The sequence below is a fragment of the Ctenopharyngodon idella genome, chromosome 9 (genome assembly GCF_019924925.1).
Source record: "Ctenopharyngodon idella isolate HZGC_01 chromosome 9, HZGC01, whole genome shotgun sequence".
Lineage (NCBI taxonomy): Eukaryota > Metazoa > Chordata > Actinopteri > Cypriniformes > Xenocyprididae > Ctenopharyngodon > Ctenopharyngodon idella.
In genome coordinates this window covers 2,740,339-2,762,316 of record NC_067228.1, presented here as the reverse complement: position 1 = coordinate 2,762,316, position 21,978 = coordinate 2,740,339, and the positions used below count along the sequence as shown (strand labels likewise).

The 21,978-nt window shown below is 36.2% G+C and overlaps 2 protein-coding genes across 7 annotated transcripts in view; one reads left to right on the top strand and one right to left on the bottom strand.

Moving 5' to 3' along the window:
* The window catches only part of LOC127518297 (WD repeat, SAM and U-box domain-containing protein 1-like), a 28,604-nt gene extending 14,156 nt beyond the window's left edge, over positions 1 to 14,448 (top strand). Inside the window, exons 10-13 of the mRNA XM_051904763.1 lie at positions 3,133 to 3,159; positions 5,411 to 5,590; positions 10,849 to 10,983; positions 11,186 to 14,448. Of these exons, the coding sequence (XP_051760723.1) occupies positions 3,133 to 3,159; positions 5,411 to 5,590; positions 10,849 to 10,983; positions 11,186 to 11,337 (494 nt within the window). The 3' untranslated portion in view covers positions 11,338 to 14,448. The remainder of the gene's footprint in view (positions 1 to 3,132; positions 3,160 to 5,410; positions 5,591 to 10,848; positions 10,984 to 11,185) is intronic.
* Positions 14,442 to 21,978, bottom strand: part of tanc1b (tetratricopeptide repeat, ankyrin repeat and coiled-coil containing 1b) — a 179,428-nt gene continuing 171,891 nt past the window's right edge. For 4 of the 6 annotated variants that reach the window (XM_051904757.1, XM_051904758.1, XM_051904759.1 and 1 more), the window contains 3 exons: positions 21,393 to 21,539; positions 20,184 to 20,284; positions 14,442 to 18,473 (listed from right to left, as the gene is read on the bottom strand). In XM_051904757.1, coding sequence (XP_051760717.1) covers positions 17,297 to 18,473; positions 20,184 to 20,284; positions 21,393 to 21,539 — 1,425 coding nt within the window. In that variant the 3' untranslated portion in view covers positions 14,442 to 17,296. Of the gene's footprint in view, positions 18,474 to 20,179; positions 20,285 to 21,392; positions 21,540 to 21,978 lie in introns of those variants that run through there. The other 2 variants (XM_051904762.1, XR_007931526.1) reach the window with 2 other exon arrangements.

The window sequence follows — 21,978 nt, the reverse complement described above, 5'->3', positions numbered from 1 at the left end:
GTTGCGATCCCAATCGGACTTATGACCTGTAACGCTGCCTGAATCATAATCACACACTGTTTGCTGTTGGCCAGAGGAGAACTGTTTTCTCCCGTGCTGATATAGACAAATTAACTAAATTAATAACTATTGATTTTTACAATGGAATGAATCAGTACTGAACTTACTTAAGCTTGACAATGACACCATTTTCTTTAAGAGCTGCTGTGCAGCCAAAATTATTTGTAAAGCTGCTTTGACACAATCTGCATTGTAAAAAGCGCTACAGTATCTCACAGAAGTGAGTACACCCCTCACATTTTTGTAAATATTTTATTATATCTTTTCATGTGACAACACTGAAGAAATGACACTTTGCTGCAATGTAAAGTAGTGAGTGTACAGCTTGTATAACAGTGTAAATTTGCTGTTCCCTCAAAATAACTCAACACACAGCCATTAATGTCTAAACCGCTGGGCACAAAAGTGAGTACACCCCTAAGTGAAAATGTCCAAATTGGGCCCAATTAGCCATTTTCTCTCCCCGGTGTCATGTGACTCGTTAGTGTTACAAGGTCTCAGGTGTGAATGGGGAGCAGGTGTGTTAAATTTGGTGTTATCGCTCTCACTCTCTCATACTGGTCACTGGAAGTTCAACATGGCACCTCATGGCAAAGAACTCTCTGAGGATCTGAAAAAAAGAATTGTTGCTCTACATAAAGATGGCGTAGGCTATAAGAAGATTGCCAAGACCCTGAAACTGAGCTGCAGCACGGTGGCCAAGACCATACAGCGGTTTAACAGGACAGGTTCCACTCAGAGCAGGCCTCGCCATGGTCGACCAAAGAAGTTGAGTGCACATGCTCAGCGTCATATCCAGAGGTTGTGTTTGGGAAATAGACGTATGAGTGCTGCCAGCATTGCTGCAGAGGTTGAAGGGGTGGAGGGTCAGCCTGTCAGTGCTCAGACCATACGCCGCACACTGCATCAAATTGGTCTGCATGGCTGTCGTCCCAGAAGGAAGCCTCTTCTAAAGATGATGCACAAGAAAGCCCGCAAACAGTTTGCTGAAGACAAGCAGACTAGGAACATGGATTACTGGAACCATGTCCTGTGGTCTGATGAGACCAAGATAAACTTATTTGGTTCAGATGGTGTCAAGCGTGTGTGGCGGCATCCAGGTGAGGAGTACAAAGACAAGTGTGTCTTGCCTACAGTCAAGCATGGTGGTGGGAGTGTGATGGTCTGGGGCTGCATGAGTGCTGCCGGCACTGGGGAGCTACAGTTCATTGAGGGAACCATGAATGCCAACATGTACTGTGACGTTCTGAAGCAGAGCATGATCCCCTCCCTTCGGAGACTGGGACATTTGGACATTTTCACTTAGGGGTGTACTCACTTTTGTGGCCAGCAGTTTAGACATTAATGTCTGTGTGTTGAATTATTTTGAGAGGACAACAAATTTACACTGTAATACAAGCTGTACACTCACTACTTTACATTGTAGCAAAGTGTCATTTCTTCAGTGTTGTCACATGAAAAGATATAATAAAATATTTACAAAAATGTGAGGGGTGTACTCACTTCTGTGAGATACTGTATATAAATAAAGGTCATTTGACTTGAATTGGGAGAAAAAAAGTCAGAATTGCAAGATATAAACTTTAAACTGCAAGAAAAAGTCAGAATTAGGAGAAAAAAGTCAGAATTACGAGAAAAAAAGTCGGAATTGTGAGATATAAACTCGCAATTGTGAGAAAAAGTCAGGAGAAAAAATCAGAACTGTGAAAAAAGTCAGAATTGGGAGATAAAGTCACAGTTATCTTTTAAATTGTTTTATTCTGTGGCGGAAACAAGCTTCAACAGAGTTAGCAGTTTAGGGTCATCAACAGATTTTGTATTTTTACACTGTTGATTCTCACAGTCCCCCAATTTAACTTGTATTAATCCAGAACCATTTGTATAATTTGGGTTCATCTTTGTGATTAAGTTGTTGACCTTAATTCGACAATTTCATTATTTTGTAATGACGAGTCCTTATGTGGTTTTGCAACAGTTTGCAATGAATATAATATAACCATTTGTGTATGCGTGAGCATGTAGCGTTAGTGTTTCTGTGACCCTCGGGCACGTTGGGATGGCGCGTCCTGCAGGTCTAAATCACTGCCAGCCTGACAGATGGCACACAGTCCGGCCTTTAGACGGGCACCAGCTCAGAGCGGCAGCCGTCCAAACATGGATTACAGACACTATGAAGAATCAAATTTTACAAGCTCAGACAGAACAGCTGCGGATCTGTTGTATAATGATCGTTTATGACTTAAAACAATAGTTCACCCCCCAAACATTCTGCCATTATTTACTCATTAATCATGTCATTACAAACAATATCATTATTGATTTTTTAAAAACACAGAGAAATTTTGAAGAATGTTCACACTCTTATTTTGCAAGTAACAGTTCACATGACCACAACTACTAACCTCAAAAGTCCAGTTTTAAGTATTTTATTTGGACTATGTCTTTTTCAGCGCTCAAAAAGAGATGAAGGGTACATGTAAAAACAACAAGATAATAATAATAATAAGCACACATTTTCACTAAATAAACATTGATAATATTTTCATTTATATGCACAATTACAAATATACAGAAATATTTACCATTATATATTTTACTAAAACATTTTAATGTATAAAAAAATTAACATTTTTGAATGGTGACGCGAACGAATCAGTTGTGAATTGATCCATTATTATGGCACATTTGAAATGAATTACGAAAATTAATTGAACTTACCAACTTAAATACTGTGTTGCAACTGAAGTTTAAGTCATAAGCTAATAAAACATCTCTGTCTGAACACTCAATACTTAAGAATCACGAACGAATCGTGAAACTAGTGTAATGAGACGGCCTTTAAGAAACGTAACGGCCAAATAAAAGTGCATGAACGCTATTGTGGTAATTTTAAATAGCCAGAAAAATGATCATGAATATTTGATATTATCACCCAACCCTAGTGCAGTTTCTCTCTCAGTAGGGTTACAGAATGTGTATACAGACGTCACATATTAAACAGAAATAAAATGGCATTAATTTGTGCTGAATGTCTTTTCATATTTAGTGACCCATTTTCTCTTTATTTTCTAGCTGAACCATTGAAAACGTCAGTCCAAGGTACTGTAAGAGCTTCATGTTCTCACCATTAGCATTCACAAATAAAACCAAACAAAGAAACGCATTAGCCCTAGGTCTATATTCATTTTTATTAAATCAGCATATTAACGGTAAAGTTGATATATTTGATTAAATGTGTTTGTTGAGAGAACAAAAATGGTGATATTCACATACTCATCATTCTAGAAAAAAGTCAGAATTGTGAGAAGTATATTTCTCGCAATTGCGAGTTTACATCTCGCAATTCTGACTTTATATCTCGCAATTGTGAGAAAAACAGTCAGAATTGCGAGAAAAAAGTCAATTGCGAGGGAAAAAAAGCCAGAATTGCAAAAAAAAAGTCTGAATTGTGAGATACAAACTTGCAATTTAGAGGAAAAGTCAGAAATGCGGGAGAAAAGACAGAATTGTGAGATATAAACTCAATTGTGAGAAAAAAAGTCAGAATTGCAAGAAAAAAGACAGAATTGTGAGATATAAACTCAATTGTGAGAGAAAAAAAAGTCAGAATTGCGAGAGAAAAGACAGAATTGTGAGATATAAACTTGCAATTGAGAGGAAAAGTCAGAAATGCGAGAGAAAAAGTCTTTCTCGCAGTTGTGAGGAAAAAAGTCAGAATTGCGAGAAAAAGTCAGAATTGCAAGAAAAAAAGAAAATTGCGAGAGAAAGACAGAATTGCGAGATATAAACTTGCAATTGTGAGAAAAAGTCAGAATTGCGAGATTTTTTTAACCTAATTCTGACTTTATATCTCGCAATTGTGAGAAAAAAAGTCAGAATTGCGAGAGAAAAAGAGAATTGCGAGATATAAATTCGCAATTGTGAGAAAAGTCAGAATTGCAAGAGAAAAAAGTCAGAATTGTGAGATATACTCGCAATTGCGAGAAAAAGTCAGAATTGCAAGAGAAAAATGTCAAAATTGTGAGATATAAACTCGCAATTGTGAGAAAAAGTCAAAATTGCAAGATTTTTTAACCTAATTCTCACTTTATATCTCGCAATTGTGAGAAAAAAGTCAGAATTGCGAGAAAAAAGAATTGCGAGAGAAAAAGAGAATTGCGAGAGAAAGACAGAATTGCGAGATATAAACTTGCAATTGCGAGAAAAAAGAATTGCGAGAGAAAAAGAGAATTGCGAGAGAAAGACAGAATTGCGAGATATAAACTTGCAATTGCGAGAAAAGTCAATTGCAAGAAAAAAAGTCAGAATTGTGAGATATAAACTCGCAATTGTGAGAAAAAGTCAGAAAAGCGAGAAAGTCTTTATTTTTTCGCAATTCTGACTTTATATCTCACAGTTGTGAGAAAAAAACTCAGAATTACTAGGAAAAAAGGTCAGAATTGCGAGAGAAAAAAAATTGCAAGAGAAAAAGAATTGCGAGATATAAACTCACAATTGCGAGAAAAGTCAATTGCAAGAAAAAAAGTCAGAATTGTGAGATATAAACTTGCAATTTAGAGGAAAAGTCAGAAAAGCGAGAAAGTCTTTATTTTTTCGCAATTCTGACTTTATATTTCGCAATTGTGAGAAAAAAGTCAGAACTGCAATTTGCAAGAAAAAAGTCACAGTTATCTTTTAAATTGTTTTATTCTGTGGCAGAAACAAAAATGAGTTTGTTGAAAGAGCAAAAATGGGGATATTCACATACTCATCAGTCTGCGACCCGAGGCAGTGAGATCAATACCAGATTCATGAGTGAATCATTCTTCTGAGTCGGATCTTTTCAATGAATCGGTTAAACTACAGTAGTTCACAAAACTGTTCTGAAAGATTCATTCATTACGAATCAGACTAAACAGCTCGAGTCAATCAATCAACCGAGAACGTCTCTTTTGAACACGTCTGATTCATAATAAGTCGAGAACCCATAAATGAGCTGATGGTAAGAGCATTTGAAGTGAACTGAGGATTTGCAAATAATGGAAACATCTTTTGCTGTGTAATAATCATATCACAATTTTGGTTGTAATTTGATTATTTGTGCAGTCCAAGTTTTGTTCACTGCATTCACAAATGTAATTAAAATGTTGTAGATTTAAAAACGAATGAATGTAGTATGTAAACAAACAAAATAAGCAAGCCACGTGTTTTTAATCTTTACAGGCTCGTACATATGAATAATTCATCAGGTCGAGAGGAGAAGCTTTGTTTGGGTTTGGGAAGGAAGGGACACATTGTTTGCAACATAATGAGAGATGTTCAGCATTGAGAATGATGATGATAAAGCACTTCCTGTTTGTTGTGTGGACAGGAAGCAAGCCGCTGGGTTACTCCAGAACGCTGGTCAGCGATTGGTCAGAGGAGGATGTGTGCGAGTGGCTCCGTGACGAAGGATTTGAAGCTTTGGTGGACATATTTAGGGCCCACAACATTGACGGGGCCGAACTAATGACCTTAAACATGGAGACACTGACCACTGCATTTAACATTGGTGAGGAAACACACACAAAACATTTCAGACGTTTTCTTTAATGCTTTATTACAGGTTCTAGAAAGCAAGAAATCAAATTGAATATCCTTCACAAGCATTTCAAGTATTTTACAATTAATTTTACAACTTTCTAATTGTGGACAGTAAAAAAAAAAAAATCTAATCTTCTCATTCTCAACTCATCTGAGGGACCCCCATCCTAAAATTTAAAAGGTAAAAAAAAAAAAAAAAAAAAATATATATATATATATATATATATATATAGTTTCATTTGCAAGATATACATAAATATTTTGTTTCTATTACATTACATTTTTTCCTACTCAAATTAAAAATTGCTTTATTGTTGTGAATGTAAATAATACAATATTGCTAAAGCTTGCAATACATACATGCATAAAATAATAATAAAAACATCGAAATAATAGAAGAAAATATTATAACAAACTTAAATAAACAGTTTTTAATTTTTTTATTAATTTGATTAATTTATTATTATTATTTATTAATTCTAATGCACTCTAAAAAATGCTTGTTTCAACCCATGTTTGGGTCAAATATGTAATGGTTTAATTTTTTTAATTATTTTTTAAACACAACAGTTGGGTTTGTCCATATTTTACCCAAACATGGGTTGAAACAACCCAGCATTTTTAGAGTGTAATTTTTTGTAATTATTCATTTGAATCTTATTGTTTTTCTCCATTTTTAACACTGTTTTTCACTAAGAAAGCCAGCAAGTTCAAGTAACACAACATAATAAAATCTTAAATGACAATTCAAATGTAATTAATATTATTATAAATGTAATATGCATTTTATTATGCATATAACTAATAAATGATGACTCAATTAATCAGTAATGATTAAAGTAATTCTATTTTTACTCAGTAAAACTTCTATAACCTGAATGCCTCAAACTGCTTGAAACTGCCTTTGGATTGTCCTGACTGACTGTAGGGAGTTGATTATGTTGGTTAGTTGAGCTGACACCTGTGGGTGATGCAGACTGCAGGTTTTTTGTTTGTCTCGTGGTTGTCCGATGGGGTCCTCAGGAGGAGCGTGAGCTCTGTGCTAATGAATTGCATTTACAGAGGCGCTGCAGTCATCATAACCTGCTGCTGCTGTAATCTTTGAGCTGTTCCAGGTTACACTCCAGAGTCTGACTGCATATTGATTACACATGCAGCTCTGCGGAGGGAGGGAGGGTTAGTGCAGATTCTCACATCTTTCTTCAGCTCGTACTGTAATCTGCAACTTCATCGTCACAAATTACATTCAGGGCTTTCACACAGGAGGAACCTTTTCATAGTTCCTAGAACTATTGGCTGAAGTACCCGGATTTTGCTGTGTTCGCACCGCAGGAACTATGAACGATTTTAGTTCTAGGAACTCCTTTTGAGGGAACTGCTTCAGAGTAGGGTCTAAACCAGCACTATAGGAACTATCAGTGACGTGAGTGTGCGTTGATTGGTCAAACGCATGTCAAACAGGCTTGGGAGGGTTACTTTAAATATGTAATCCATTACAGTTACAAATTACTTCATAAAATAAGTATTCAGTAACGTAATCCAAGTACCACAATATGAAAGTAATGTAATCTGATTACTTTTGGATCACACACACACACACACATATATATATGTATATATATATATATATATATATATATATATATATATATAGAAAGAAAGAAAGAGAAATTTGGGGGGGGGGATCAACTTTACTATAAATAAATTGCATTTTAAATTAAAAAAATGTAAATTTTAAATGTTACACGTTCCATACTTTTGAATGGGTCTCAACAATAAAAATATTTTACAAATCTGATAAATTATCTATTGCAATATTATTATCGTTGTTGTTGTTTAGAGCTTAAAAATATAAAAGTGACATCAGATCATAAACAAACTGAATAAGCTCGGATCAAACATTTCTGTTTATGTTTTTCTGCTTTAATTTTAATGTTTAGCATTTTGGTTACTTTTAAAACCTATTAAAACTAAGCAATCACGTCTCATTTCCACAACTTGGGAATACACAGCCCTGAATATATATATGTAAAGGGCTATTCAGACATCTAGTGGCTACAGCATGGTATTACAGATTATTTTTTAGTCCTTTGATAAAGAAAGTGTTTTCGTAGCTGGAAGGCAGAGTTTGCACTGTACAACCATGTTGTTTGCATTTTCTTCTTTGAAAACAAAACAGCAGCGAAGTTTCCATGAATTGAAAGCGTTTTTTCCCCGCGGGCAGCATCGTTTCAACTAGCAGCAGTGATTCAATCTGCGTCTGAGGAGATTGTAGACGGGTGTTATTTGCGCATGCACCAGCGGGTGGCTCACGCGAGTCATCACTGGCAACAGAACCAGGAAATACTGTATAATCAAGCAGCGCTTAAAGGGATAGTTCACCCAAAAATGAAAATTTGATGTTTATCTGCTTACCCCCAGTGCATCCAAGATGTAGGTGACTTTGTTTCTTCAGTAGAACACAAATGATGATTTTTAACACCAACCGTTGCATGTCAATGGGAGCTCCATCTGTAAGAGTCAAAAAACATGCACAGACAAATCCAAATTAAACCCTACGGCTCGTGGCGACACATTGATGTCCTAAGACACGAAATGATCGGTTTGTGTGAGAAACATTCCAGGATTATTCTTCTTATTGTGGACTTCAATGGTCTCTCCAAACAGTTGAAGGTCAAAATTACAGTTTCTGTGCAGCTTCAAAAAGCTTTAAATGATACCAGACGAGGAATAAGGGTCTTATCTAGCGAAACAATTGGTCATTTTCTAAAAAAAAATACAAATGTATGTGCTTTATAAACACAAATGATCGCCTTGCACTATGCTTCCACTTTCCGTATTCTTCAAAAAGCTTACGCTTTTATGTCCTACCCTTCCCTATTTCTACTTACGGAAAAAACGAAACTGGCGCCACGTTCGTTCCGTAAGTTGAATAGAGAAGGCGTATGTAAAATAATGCGATCATCAATATTAAACCACATATAAATCAAAACTTCCTAATGTTATCAAATGAAATGTCGACCCAGGATGAGCTACAGGACTGTGTAAGCATTAGAGGTGTAGATGGACTCAATTCAATCCATCTGGGTTTTGATCATTGTTCTGAATATGATCCAGATATAGTTTTTCTTCAGCTTTTTACTCAAAATGTTGCTTTTTTATGAAACTTACCCTTATTCAAGTGTTGATAAAAAAAAAAAAAAAAAGAATGCATGAGGCTAGAATTAAATTTTTGTTTAAAAAGCAGAAGCTCTGTTCTTTCTTTTGATATATTGCATGTTCAGATATTCATAAAACAATATATTCTGGGGGCCATGAAAGTTTTGTGAAGATGATCAAAAATGTTGCCGGTGACTGGCAACTTTTTTTTTTCCAAAATGCTGGCGGGGAAAGAGTTAAAAGATAATTGCGACTTTTTATCTCACAATTCGGACTTTTTTTCCTCCCAATTGACCCTTCGCCGGGAGTTTGATTGACAGGCGATCTAACCAGTCATAACGTCGGATTCGCCATTTTGTCTGATAAAGCAGTCAGGAGTTAGAAGATTAACCTCGGTGGACTTGAACTTGAAAAATGATGTGTACTGACGTCTTTCCGTGGTTGAAATGTGGTTCATTCATGTTTATTTGATGATATAAATTAACTAGAAAAGATGATTGGTTCACAAGCCGCTTCATCTGAGGCGCTACAGCGATATGTCACGACACATTAAAGAGCCACAAAACAGTATTTATTGTTTAAATTTCTTTAAAAAATACAAAATTTGAAATTTGAAACTTTGTTTCATATCAGAAGTAACCTGCTCTGTCTTGTCTGTCGATGCGTTGTCAGCTTCCTCTTTGCTCTGCGTTGTATTTTTCACTGCGTGAGAACACGTGTGCCATGGTTTGTCGGACATAGCTACAGTAACTAAAGTGGGCGGGTCTTCGCGAGCGGTCAATTGCGAATTTATACCTCGCAATTCTGACTTTTTTCCTACAATTCTGACTTTTTTTTCTTCACAATTCTGACTTTATCTCACAATTGCGAGAAAAAAAGATATAAACTTGTAATTCTGAGAAAAAAAGTCAGAATTGTAAAAGAAAAAGGCGCAATTACCTTTTTTATTTTTTTATTCAGTAGCGGAAACAAGCTTCCATACTATTACACATCTTCTGATAGAGTACAGAATCTCTGGATTAAAACACATGCGAAAAAGAAGCAGAAACGTGATAAAAGCACTTTTTATGCATGTTGTAGTCTTTGAAAAAAACACACACGTTTTTTCAGCTTTTTCTTCAAAATGTTGCTTTTTTTATGAAACTCACCCACATTCAAAATATTCTGCGGGCCATGAAAGTTGTGTGAAAATTATCAAAAATACTGGTGGTGACTGGCAACTTTTTAAAAAAAAAGGCTTGCGGGGAAAGAATTAAAAGATAATTGCGACTTTTTATCTCACAATTCTGACTTTTTTTCCTCCCAATTGCAAATTTATATCTTGCAATTCTGACTTTTTTCTCGCAGTTCTGACTTTTTAATCTCACAATTCTGACTTTTTTTCTTCACAATTGCAAATTTGTCACAATTCTGACTTTTTTTTGGCAATTCTGTTGCCGAAATTCAATTCTGAGAAAAAAAGACTGACTGATCTCACAGTTCTGACTTTATTTTCCGCAGATTTACAAGTTTATATCTTTTTTTCTTGCAATTGTGAGATAAAGTCAGAATTGTAAGATAAAAAGTTGCAATTACCTTTTTTCTTTTTTATTTAGTGGCGGAAACAAGCTTCCATACTATTATCTTCTGAAAGATCAAAACACAAGCGAAAAAGAAGCAGAAACAAGTGATAAAAGCATTTCTTATGCATGTTGTAGTCTTTGAAAAAAACACACGTTTTTCAGCTTTCAAAATATTCAAAATATTCTGCAGGCCATGAAAGTTGTGTGAAAATTATCAAAAATACTGGCGGTGACTGGCAACTTTTTTTCAAAAACTTTTTACAAGAACTTCGACTTTTTATCTCACAATTCAGACTTTTTTCCCTCACAATTGCGAAAAAAAAACACTGGTGGGGAAAGAGTTAATGTTAGTTGCACTAGTTCTATACAGCTACAGCAGCAGTAGGAAAACAAAATATCCGTCCACAAATGATGTATGGGTGTATGTCTGTGTCATTTGTTTTGTTTGGTAACTAAATATATTTGGAAGCAATGCCAAAAACAAAAACATTTCCCTGTCCTGCAGAGTCGGTGGGTCTCCGGGGTCGAGTCATAAGGAAGATCAAGGATCTGAGATCTTCACTGCTGGACTCTGACAGTCCAGATGAGTTCCTCTGTCCGATCACCAGAGAGCTCATGAAGGACCCCGTCATCGCTGCAGGTCGGTGTAGGACGTGGATTGAAGTTAGTTTGTCCTAATCACAGACTTCATATCAATGCAGTTGTTACTACTTGAATTTTTCAGGAGTTAATTCAATGTGTGTGTCATTCCCGTTCAAAGTCAGTTTGAGCAATTGTAAATCACTGTAATGTAATGACAGCAGTGCATGATCTTCTGTTTAACCGGTCCGTGTCTTTAACAGATGGATATTCCTATGAAAGGGAGGCGATCGAGAGCTGGATCAACACTCCCAATCGCTCAAGCCCAATGACCAACCTGCCGTTACAAACCACTATACTGACCGCCAACAGAAGCTTGAAGATGGCCATACAGCGCTGGAAGTCCAGCCAGTGACCTCAGTTTGCTTTGTGTAAATGTGACCGATTTTCTTTAATAGATAGAAAAGGTTTCGTCTTAATTCTGATTCAATTTTTCGATAAGACCAGTTTATCTGTTTGTTCATGTGACGTTCGCCTATTTACACTGTTTTGACCATAGACATAATAAATACATATATATATATATGGCGTCACCCGCGTGTGGCGTTTCAAATCATTTTGTGAAGCAATTGGTTCAAAGTTTTGAAAAGCTTAGTTTCTTCCGTCACTACCTATAATAATCTATGAACAGACGTTCTCCTACAACTTCGAGCAGCTGTGCGGCTTAATTTTGCTTAGTTCATGTTCATATTTCCACAGTGCTGAACTCACAAGAAAAGAGGCATTACTGTATTTGACTAGTTTATACAGCTCTCGTCACCGCTGTGCTTTCTGTATGACGGGCAACAATGGCGTGACTCAGTCGAGGGTCATTTGAGGTGTTCAGGTTGAACAGACAGTGCTGAAGTCAAGCTAATGTACCTTGATTTGAATAGAGCCATTAGATGGAGGTCAGAACATTTAACTGCACAAATACAATGCATTTTGACTCAAAATTGCACATGAACAGAACATTGCAGAGCATTCTGGGAAAAGCTTTTACCAAATAATTCCACACATATTTGCAGTTTTTCATTTTCTTCTTCATACTAACATAAAGCAAACCCTCTGAATAATATGATACACGACCAACTCCTGAATTTGTTTCTCATGCCATTAAAAGCCTTATGATTGCTGCTTAAATGTGTCAAATTAGCTTTGCAGAGAAATATAAATTTTGCCTACAAGTTTGTATTTCGCTTTTCGCTTTATCACACACAGTTTCTGCCAATCTCATGTTAATCTTGAGTACATATAGAGTAATATTGCATCCTTCATATCTCCGAAAGTCTTTGGTTTTATCATATTTATAAAAGATAGATATGCTGTACCGAGTCTTTCCGAAAAAAAGCCGAGCTCTTGGAGGCGTGTCTGCCGTCAGTGTCGTGGGCGGAGCTAAAGAGTCACAAGCACGCGCAGCTTTTGCATCGAGATCGTTTGGCACAGAAATACTCCAACTCGTGTTTTGAAACTTTAGCCATGTTTAGCATGCGAATGCAACTCTTGAACAGTGTAAATAAGTCAGGATGCATGAAATAGCATTAAATCAAGGGAACGAATTAGTAAATCGTGCGCACTCGGATATGCATTGCTTACGTTGCACGAGTGCCCACTACTGGCGGAACTCGTGCATAAGGTTTAAATGAAACGCATTAAGCCCTTGTTCACTTGGAATTCACTATGGAGATGATTTATTATTTAAACCCCTTCTGTACTTATGAGTTTGTTTTAAGCAACATTCTATATGTTGTTGGAGAAAATATATAAAATCCTATAGAGCTGTTGAAGAAAAATACAATTACACAAATGAAACAAAATATCAATAGTATAAACTTTGACTGTGAATATAAGGTAGCTACAGTTATTATGCGATTAAATCTCAACATAATATATTATACACTATTATGCGATTAATTCTCATAATAATCAAAATATATTACATTCTAGTTAAGTGCGATCTACTGTGACGTCACAATCAAGTTGAATTGTGGGATATAGAGCTGCTTGAAGTCTACATCAACATACCCTGCGTTCCATTCAGAAGGGCTCATCCCTATGCCCTAATCCCTTCAAAGGCTTTACCCTCCGGAGTGTGAGCTTCGAAGGGATGAAGGGTGTAGGGGTAAAAAAAAACCCTCCTTTTTTGGAATGTACTTCTGCGTCATCTTAATGAGACAATCAAGGAGTAGATCGTAAAAGCTGCGCCTTTTGTTTAACGTTAGTTTATTTATTTTTGGTTTATCGCACCATATTGTATATTGTCTATGTATTTGAAACATTTGAATGGACTGATAAAGGGAGCTAAAGTATTTTTGTCATTTTGACCATAATATTGTACCAAATCTAACTCGTATAAATATTACAGTAGTATAGAAAAACACTATACATACATTTATAGGTAAAATCGAACTCCGAGCCTCCTGTACCCATTCTGTGACGACAAACAACTTCCCTGTGCAAAGGATCATGGAAGTGTCCATCTGTTGTACCCTTCGAAATCCTTCATTCCGAAGGGCCCTTTGAAGTGGCCAGTTTTGAGCACTTCGGTTTGGAACAACCCTTCAAAATGGCGGCCATGATTAATTTCACTCCGAAGTGCCCTTTCGGAGGGCGATATATCCCATTTGGAACACATCTCCAGTCAAAATCGAGGGGACGAGGGTCTGTCCATGAATGCACTTCAAAATGGCGGCAGGGATTCCCCGAGGGGAAGTGCTTAGGGAAGTTCGCAAGTGCGTGTCTAAAACTGGAGTGGAACGCAGCCCAAATGAGAGGATTTGTGAATGGCAGTGAAGCAACGCAACTGACGCTCACGAGTTTTTTAGCGGTCGTGAAGTAATTAGTACCTACTTGAGAGTATGAAATTTCAGAGACAGTCTGTGTGTTAAAATCTTTGCGTTTTGTTCATGTGTAACGCAACATTTTTTATTTGCGTATTTCTTTAATTATGTTTTTAAGTCTTATCCTTCCTGTCCAAATTCTGTGCACTGGAGTATAACATTTCACAGTAATAATAAATACATATTTTTATTTCCTATAGATATATAATGGCAGAAATGAATACAGAATGCAATTACAGATCGCAACTCATGAGGAACCAATTGCAGAAATAATAATGTACAACACATGTACCTATATAAACGTTTATATTTTTAATTGTATATATTTTTCTTCAATTCTTTCATATTGACTTCAGCATGCGAGCCACACTAAGATTACCTCAATAGTTTCATATTCATAAAACATTTCTGTTTCATATTTACTTGAAAGTAGCTGCACAAAAAATATATTAACGTTTTAGTTTTGTGTGTAATATGTAATATTAAATGTGGGCGATTTTAATAAGCATGTGTCCAAACCGCTGCCTGCATGATTTGGACAATAATGTATTTATTTGTTTTCATTTGCATATGTTTTTCTTTTCGTTTAATCTAAACTATCTTGTACAGCACAACACTTCACACAATAATAAAGAAGAAATACTTTTTCCAGTGGGATTTTTATTTCCCGTATAGATGGATCATGGCAGAAATGAATTCATTTTTAATACAGACTGCAGTAACAGATCAACACAACTCATGAGGCACCAATTGCAGAAAAAAATAATATATATATACATTAAAATAACATCTGCCCATCTCAAATGTATCACTTTGAATTATATTTTTCTCCAATTCCTTCACATAAACTTTAGCATGCGCTCACACTCAGATGGCCTCTATAGTTTCATATTCATAAAACATATTTCCGTTTCATATTTCTCTTAAAAGTAGCTGTGCAAAAATAACTATATAAAATATATTGCTTTGACAGTTACCAAGCCAGAGGCGCCGCAAATAAATTAACCTAGACAGGAACAACAAGCAGGAAAGAACTTTTCAACATTGTAGTGTAATGTACAAACATACAAACAGACCAGGTACAAGTTTAATAACCGCAAACATCATGGCAACCAAAAATGCATGAAAAACTCAACTTTTTTGTAGATAAATGGTCAAATAATGGTCTTCACATAAAGGTGGAAAATACACGTCGTAATATTTACATAGTCGAGGGTCTGATCTCTGTGCACAGTCCTTCAGTGCCGTGATCTCCACGTCCCTCCACTGATTCAGTGCGGTCATGTGACGCAGCGATCGAGCCCCGGTTCAGGCGGATACGGTTCATTATGGTCCCTTTTGAAGGGCATAAAAATAGCCGTCCTGGATGCTCAGGTTGTCCATGTTCACAGGGCTTAAAGAGTAGAAACAGAACGATAACTGCACTTGCTTCACCAATTAACAGAAGTCTGAACTTTACAATATATTTCTGAGCGGATATTGTGTTTGTGAATGCTCTTTTAAGAACTATATAATTGTTTTCTCATGATCTTTCCACCCTTTTGATCTAAAGGCTTGAAATTAGTTTTGTAGACAAATATAAATTGTGCCTACTTTATAAAATTTTATTTAAATAAAAAAATTAAATGAATGAGTTGAAACACATTCTTCTACAATATTGAAAATATGAATAATGAAGAATAAGTATGTGGGTTCAAACTTTTGGACTGTATATTTTCTGCAAATCTATGCTTATATAAACACTACCATTCAAAAGTTGGACTTTTTAAGTCTTTACTGTCACTTTTGATCGATTTAACCCTCTGGTGCTCTTCGCGTGTCAGTGAAAAATGACCGATTTTTATTTTATTTCAATGAAATGAATGTACTATATTTTAGTTTGATAATGTTTTTTTAATATTGTGTACTTTTAGGGGATTTTATGGTACTAAATAATATTTACGCTGTAGTTACAATCCATTTATTCACTTTTTGAGCATAGACCTGAAAATGAAATTTCCAACTTAAACTGTCATAAATCTTGAATGCTTTAGAGCACATTTAGACTTAATTTTGATCTCATTTTAAAGACGACACTTGGCAAATTATTGTGAAAAAAGTTTTATAAAAAATTAACTTAAAGTTACAGAATTTTACGCTTATTGTTATGAAAAATGCACAAAAATACTAATACTATCATCAATTTTTATATGAAATATTTTTCAAAAACACATTTTACTCTAAAACTGCAAGAAAATCAAAGCCATAAATCTAAACAATGTGCTCATTTTTGACCGCGAGGAGCACAAGTCTGACTATTTTTTGCAGGACCATTTAACCTTTTTGAATCTTGTCTATGATTTTTGTGTCACACAGCAAGTGCCAAAAGTTTTGTACCATTCTGATGACGTAAAAAATTCAGGAAAAAAAAAAGTAACAAAATTTTTCAGTGACCGAAGAGCACCAGAGGGTTAATGTATTCATTTCTTACTGACTTTTGAATGGTAGCATATATATATATATATATATATATATATGTGTGTGTGTGTGTGTGTGTATACCGTACTGGTAAAAAGTTTGAAAACAGTACTATTTTTAATGTTTTTTGAAAGAAGTCTCTTCTCCTCACCAAGGCTGCATTTATTTGATCAAAAATACTGAAAAAAAAACAGTAAAATTGTGAAATATTATTACAATTTAAAATAATGTTTTTCTATTTTAATACACTTTAAAATGTAATTTATTTCTGTGATCAAATCTGAATTTTCAGCATCATTACTCCAGTCTTCAGTGTCACATGATCCTTCAGAAATCATTCTAATATGATGATTTATTATCAATGTTGTGCTGCTTAATATTTTTTTATAACCTGTGATTCTTTTTTCAGGATCATTTAATGAATAAAAAGTTAAAAAAGAACAGCATTTATTCAAAATAGAAATCTTTTGTAACAATATACACTACCGTTCAAAAGTTTGGGGTCAGTTTTTTTTTTTTTCAAAGAAATTAATACTTATATTCAGCAAGAATGTGTTAAATTGATAAAAAGTGATAGTAAAGATTTTATATTGTTAGAAAATATTTCTATTTTGAATAAATGCTGTTCTTTTTAACTTTTTATTCATCAATAAATCCTGAAATAAGTATCACATGTTCCAAAAAGATAACGCAACTGTTCCAACATTGATAATGACAAATCAGCATTAATCAGAGCAGCAAATCATCATATCAGAATGATTTCTGAAGGATCATGTGACACTGAAGACTGGAGTAATGATGCTGAAAATTCAGCTTTGATCACAGAAATAAATTATATTTTAAAATATATTCACATAGAAAACCATTATTTTAAATTGTAATAATATTTCACAATATTACTGGTTTTACTGTATTTTTGATCAAATAAATTTAGGCTTGATGAGCAGAAGAGACTTCTTTCAACAACATTAACTTTTGACCGGTACTATATATATTCATCTGAAGTGTGTTTTGGTGGGGCTGTTGCATATGAATGCTCTAAACATTAGACTCTATAAAGGATCTCTTTGGTTTCATTGACGCTACATGAATGGAGGTGTTTTCTCGAGCTAAACCAGGCTGCTTCTGCATACTGTCTGTGAACGAATGTGCCATGGTCAGGACCGGTTTGGGCTCTTTATGACAGAACTCTTTAGCATGCAGACTCCCGTTGTGCAGGCCGCCCATCGCAGGACCCTTGAGCTGCTCATAATAAGAGCTGGACGGTTTGGCGTACATGATCTCACCCGTCAGACCTGCAGAAGCTACGAGACCTTCGCTGGAGTGACTCTGCCAACCTCGAGGTGCCGGCTGCTGCTGCTGCTGCTGAAATCGAGCCGTTTTGTCCATGATTCCCATGAACGGTCGAGGTTTATATTCCACAGAGCCCGTCTGGCTGATTTTAGGTTTGTCCTTGGTGCGCACGTCCGGGCCTTGTGCTTTCCCGCTGTCTGATAAACTGCTGCTGGACGCCAGGCTGCTGGTGGAGCTGGAAACCCTCATGCTGGTATCTTTTCTGAGCTCCTGACCTTGAGCTCCGGAGGTCACGGAGTGGACCGTCCCGTCCAGAGATGAGTGTACTTGGACGTGATGAAGATCCTCAATTTCGTGGCGTCCTGCATCATCGTTGGCGGGCAGTAACGGGCTGATGTCGATGCCCGGTCCGGCCTTCAGCACGCTGGAAATATGCCGGCTCGGGATCGGGCTAGAGGGCGCGTACTGCGACTGGCTTTTTGTGTTTGTTGGGCGTGCAGAACCCACCTGTATCGATCCGAGGTGTTGGTTGGTTTTGACAATCTGCGCCTGTTTGCTCGGCTGCGAAACGAGGCTCTTTTGAGCCACAGACTCCCTGTGCTGATGTCGGAGGCTTTGTTTGTGAGGCGGTGAAACCGAGCGGCCGTTAGAAGTCCTGTTTAGCGAGTAGATGTTTTGAGACCAGGCCTCAGAGTCGTCATCCTCATCCTCGTCCTCATCGACGCGCTCCGTCACATCCTCCTCCTCTCGATCGGCGTACTCCTGGTCTTCCGGCGGGTTGGACAGCCCCTGGTGTTTGCTCTGGCTGCGCTGCATCTGCTTACACTCGTCCTCGACGCGAGCCAGCAGACGGCCGATCTCGCGGTTGTTCGGGCAGAGCTTCGTGGCCTCGTGCAGGTCAGCTAACGCCGCGGTGAACTGTCTGTGGGCACATCGTTCAGAAAGAGATGGAGAGAAAATCATAAGTAACTGAGAATGGTCATGCAAACAATTCTGTCTTTGAAAGAGAGTCAGGAAAATAAACTAATTCAAATGAAAACACAGTAACTGCTTTTCAAAACAATGTTACTAAACTAATGACACAATATTCAACAACTGGGTACAACAGTCAATTATGTATTATGTTTTTGGTATGGAATGAATTATATTATATTATTAAATATAACTTATATCTCACAATTCTGACTTTATATCTCGCAATTCTGACTTTATATCTCGCAAATCTGACTTTATATCTCGCAATTCTGACTTTATAACTCGCAATTCTGACTTTATATCTCGCAAATCTGACTTTATAACTCGCAATTCTGACTTTATATCACGCAATTCTGACTTTATATCTCACAATTCTGACTTTATATCACGCAATTCTGACTTTATATCACTGAATTCTGACTTCATAACTCGCAATTCTGACTTTATATCACGCAATTCTGACTTTATATCACTGAATTCTGACTTCATAACTCGCAATTCTGACTTTATATCTCACAATTCTGACTTCATAACTCGCAATTCTGACTTTATATCTCGCAAATCTGACTTTATAACTCGCAATTCTGACTTTATAACTCGCAATTCTGACTTTATATCTCGCAAATCTGACTTTATAACTCGCAATTCTGACTTTATATCACGCAATTCTGACTTTATATCTCACAATTCTGACTTTATATCTCGCAAATCTGACTTTATATCTCGCAATTCTGACTTTATATCTCGCAAATCTGACTTTATATCTCGCAATTCTGACTTTATATCTCGCAATTCTGACTTTATATCTCGCAAATCTGACTTTATAACTCGCAATTCTGACTTTATAACTCGCAATTCTGACTTTATATCTCGCAAATCTGACTTTATAACTCGCAATTCTGACTTTATATCACGCAATTCTGACTTTATATCTCACAATTCTGACTTTATATCTCGCAAATCTGACTTTATATCTCGCAATTCTGACTTTATATCTCGCAAATCTGACTTCATATCTCGCAATTCTGACTTCATATCTCGCAATTCTGACTTTATAACTCGCAATTCTGACTTTATATCACGCAATTCTGACTTTATATCACTGAATTCTGACTTCATAACTCGCAATTCTGACTTTATATCACTGAATTCTGACTTCATAACTCGCAATTCTGACTTTATATCTCACAATTCTGACTTTATATCTCACAATTCTGACTTCATAACTCGCAATTCTGACTTTATATCACGCAATTCTGACTTTATATCACTGAATTCTGACTTCATAACTCGCAATTCTGACTTTATATCTCACAATTCTGACTTTATATCACTCAATTCTGACTTCATAACTCGCAATTCTGACTTTATATCTCACAATTCTGACTTTATATCACGCAATTCTGACTTTATATCACTGAATTCTGACTTCATAACTCACAATTCTGACTTTATAACTCGCAATTCTGACTTTATATCTCACAATTCTGACTTTATAACCTTTAAATAGTAGTATATCATGGTTTCCACAAAAATTTGAACTAAACATGAATATGAGCTGCAAGAAAAACAACATATTTCAATTTTATATTTCATGCAATTGTGACTCTAGGTTTGAAACAGATCAAAGTTCTGCATGTGAACACCGTCGCCTCACCTGCTGCTGCGTTTGGCTCTGGCTCTAGCGTAGTACGCCTCGTATGATTTGGGTTTGAGCTCCAAAGCCTTTGTGGCAAACTCCTCAGCCATGCCAAAGTCCTGTGAGAGAGAGGAGAGGAGCGTCAGATACCGCACAGATCCACAAACTGAGAACAGCCAGACTAAGTCAAGCAATCAGCCAGATTTGCTGAATTTAGATTCACACCACAGGACTGCTGAATAGCTGTAAATTGGTCCAAATAATAGGTGATTTAATTAATGAACTCTTCAGTTGTTGTTCATTGTGTCATCAATCAAAGGTGCAGACTGGAAATTGGCTCCGTATTGTGTCGGGAGACCTTTTGGAGCCGGGCTATTACTTCTGAATAAACCTTCAAATCAATTCAAGCCCTCTGAGTAATTTGCATCTTTCTCGTCTTGCCGTGTCTGACATTTTGAGCAGTGAAAAACACAATCTGATTGATCCAGATCAGTAGAACTAGCAGGGGTGTCTCGGCTCACTGCTCCAGATGTCTTTAAATGTCCCATGTGGGCCACAAAGCCTTGGCATGAAGCATAATAAATGTGATTTATTGGTATTTTCCTCTTTTAAATAAATTTTTTGTCTGCATTGTTATTGTTAAAGGGGCTATATGTAATTAACAAACCCTTGTAATTAAGAAACCCTTGTAATTAGCGACACCGGTGGTCATTAAGTGAACTGCAGCCAGAAACCTATTGCTCATGCTAGAGACTGAACGTGATTCAAGACCCCGATATTCTCACGCCAAAGCTCTTTTTTGTTCTTTGTTCTTTTGTTCTTTGCTCAGAAATAAAAAAGTCTCTATTTTAATAAATAGACATTATAAAGATAGTCATATACACCTAGGATGGCTTAAGGGTGAGTAAATCATAGGATCATTTTCATTTTTTGGGTGAACTATCTCTTTAAGTAAAATTAAAAATGGCTAATATAAAATAATTAATTCAAAATAGTAATAAATACTGCAATATTATATAAATAATAGTAAAATGACACTGCCAGTCTGTTGTATATTTTAAAAATTTATCATGTGGGTTGTAAAATGTGTTTTGATAATTGATGTATGAAAACCTTAATATCAGGATTTATATAAGAATTAAAAATCTGGAAACAAAGTGAGAAAACAAAATAAGATGTGGTGTCCGGTGAGGCATCTGTAATGATCTCATGATGCTAGTGTCTTACATTGGTTTTCCGTCGACAGCGGGAGAGATTGAGGTACAAAGACACACGCAGTTCCTTAAAGGCCTTCAGTTCATCACCGAAACCCTCTCTGGGAAACTTCCTTAGTGCGTACTGATACCGCTGAGCCGCTTCCTTCATCTTCCCTCTCTGAGGAGAGAGAGACAAGAAGTTCATCAATCACTCGTTCCAGCTGCGCAGATCGTCCTGACACAAACGTCAATCTGTTAAATGTCACACACACATCATCTGCTCATTCATGCTTTGATAACAATCACTCAGTGTGTCATTATTTCCAATCCCATTTCTACTGGATTAAAGCTCACCGCTTTGATAAGGCATGTGAAGATAATCATACTCATTTTTATTTTAATAAGCATTCAGACACTAATATCACATATCAAAACTCATCTCTGGAATACTTGATTATGATTGGTCACCTTGAGCTGTCAAAATATCTTCATACTAATTATGCTACACTTTTCTGTCGCTCCTATTCACCCTTTTGAGTGGGTCTAGGATATATATATATATATATATATATATATATATATATATATATATAAAGAATTTGTAATTATATAAAATC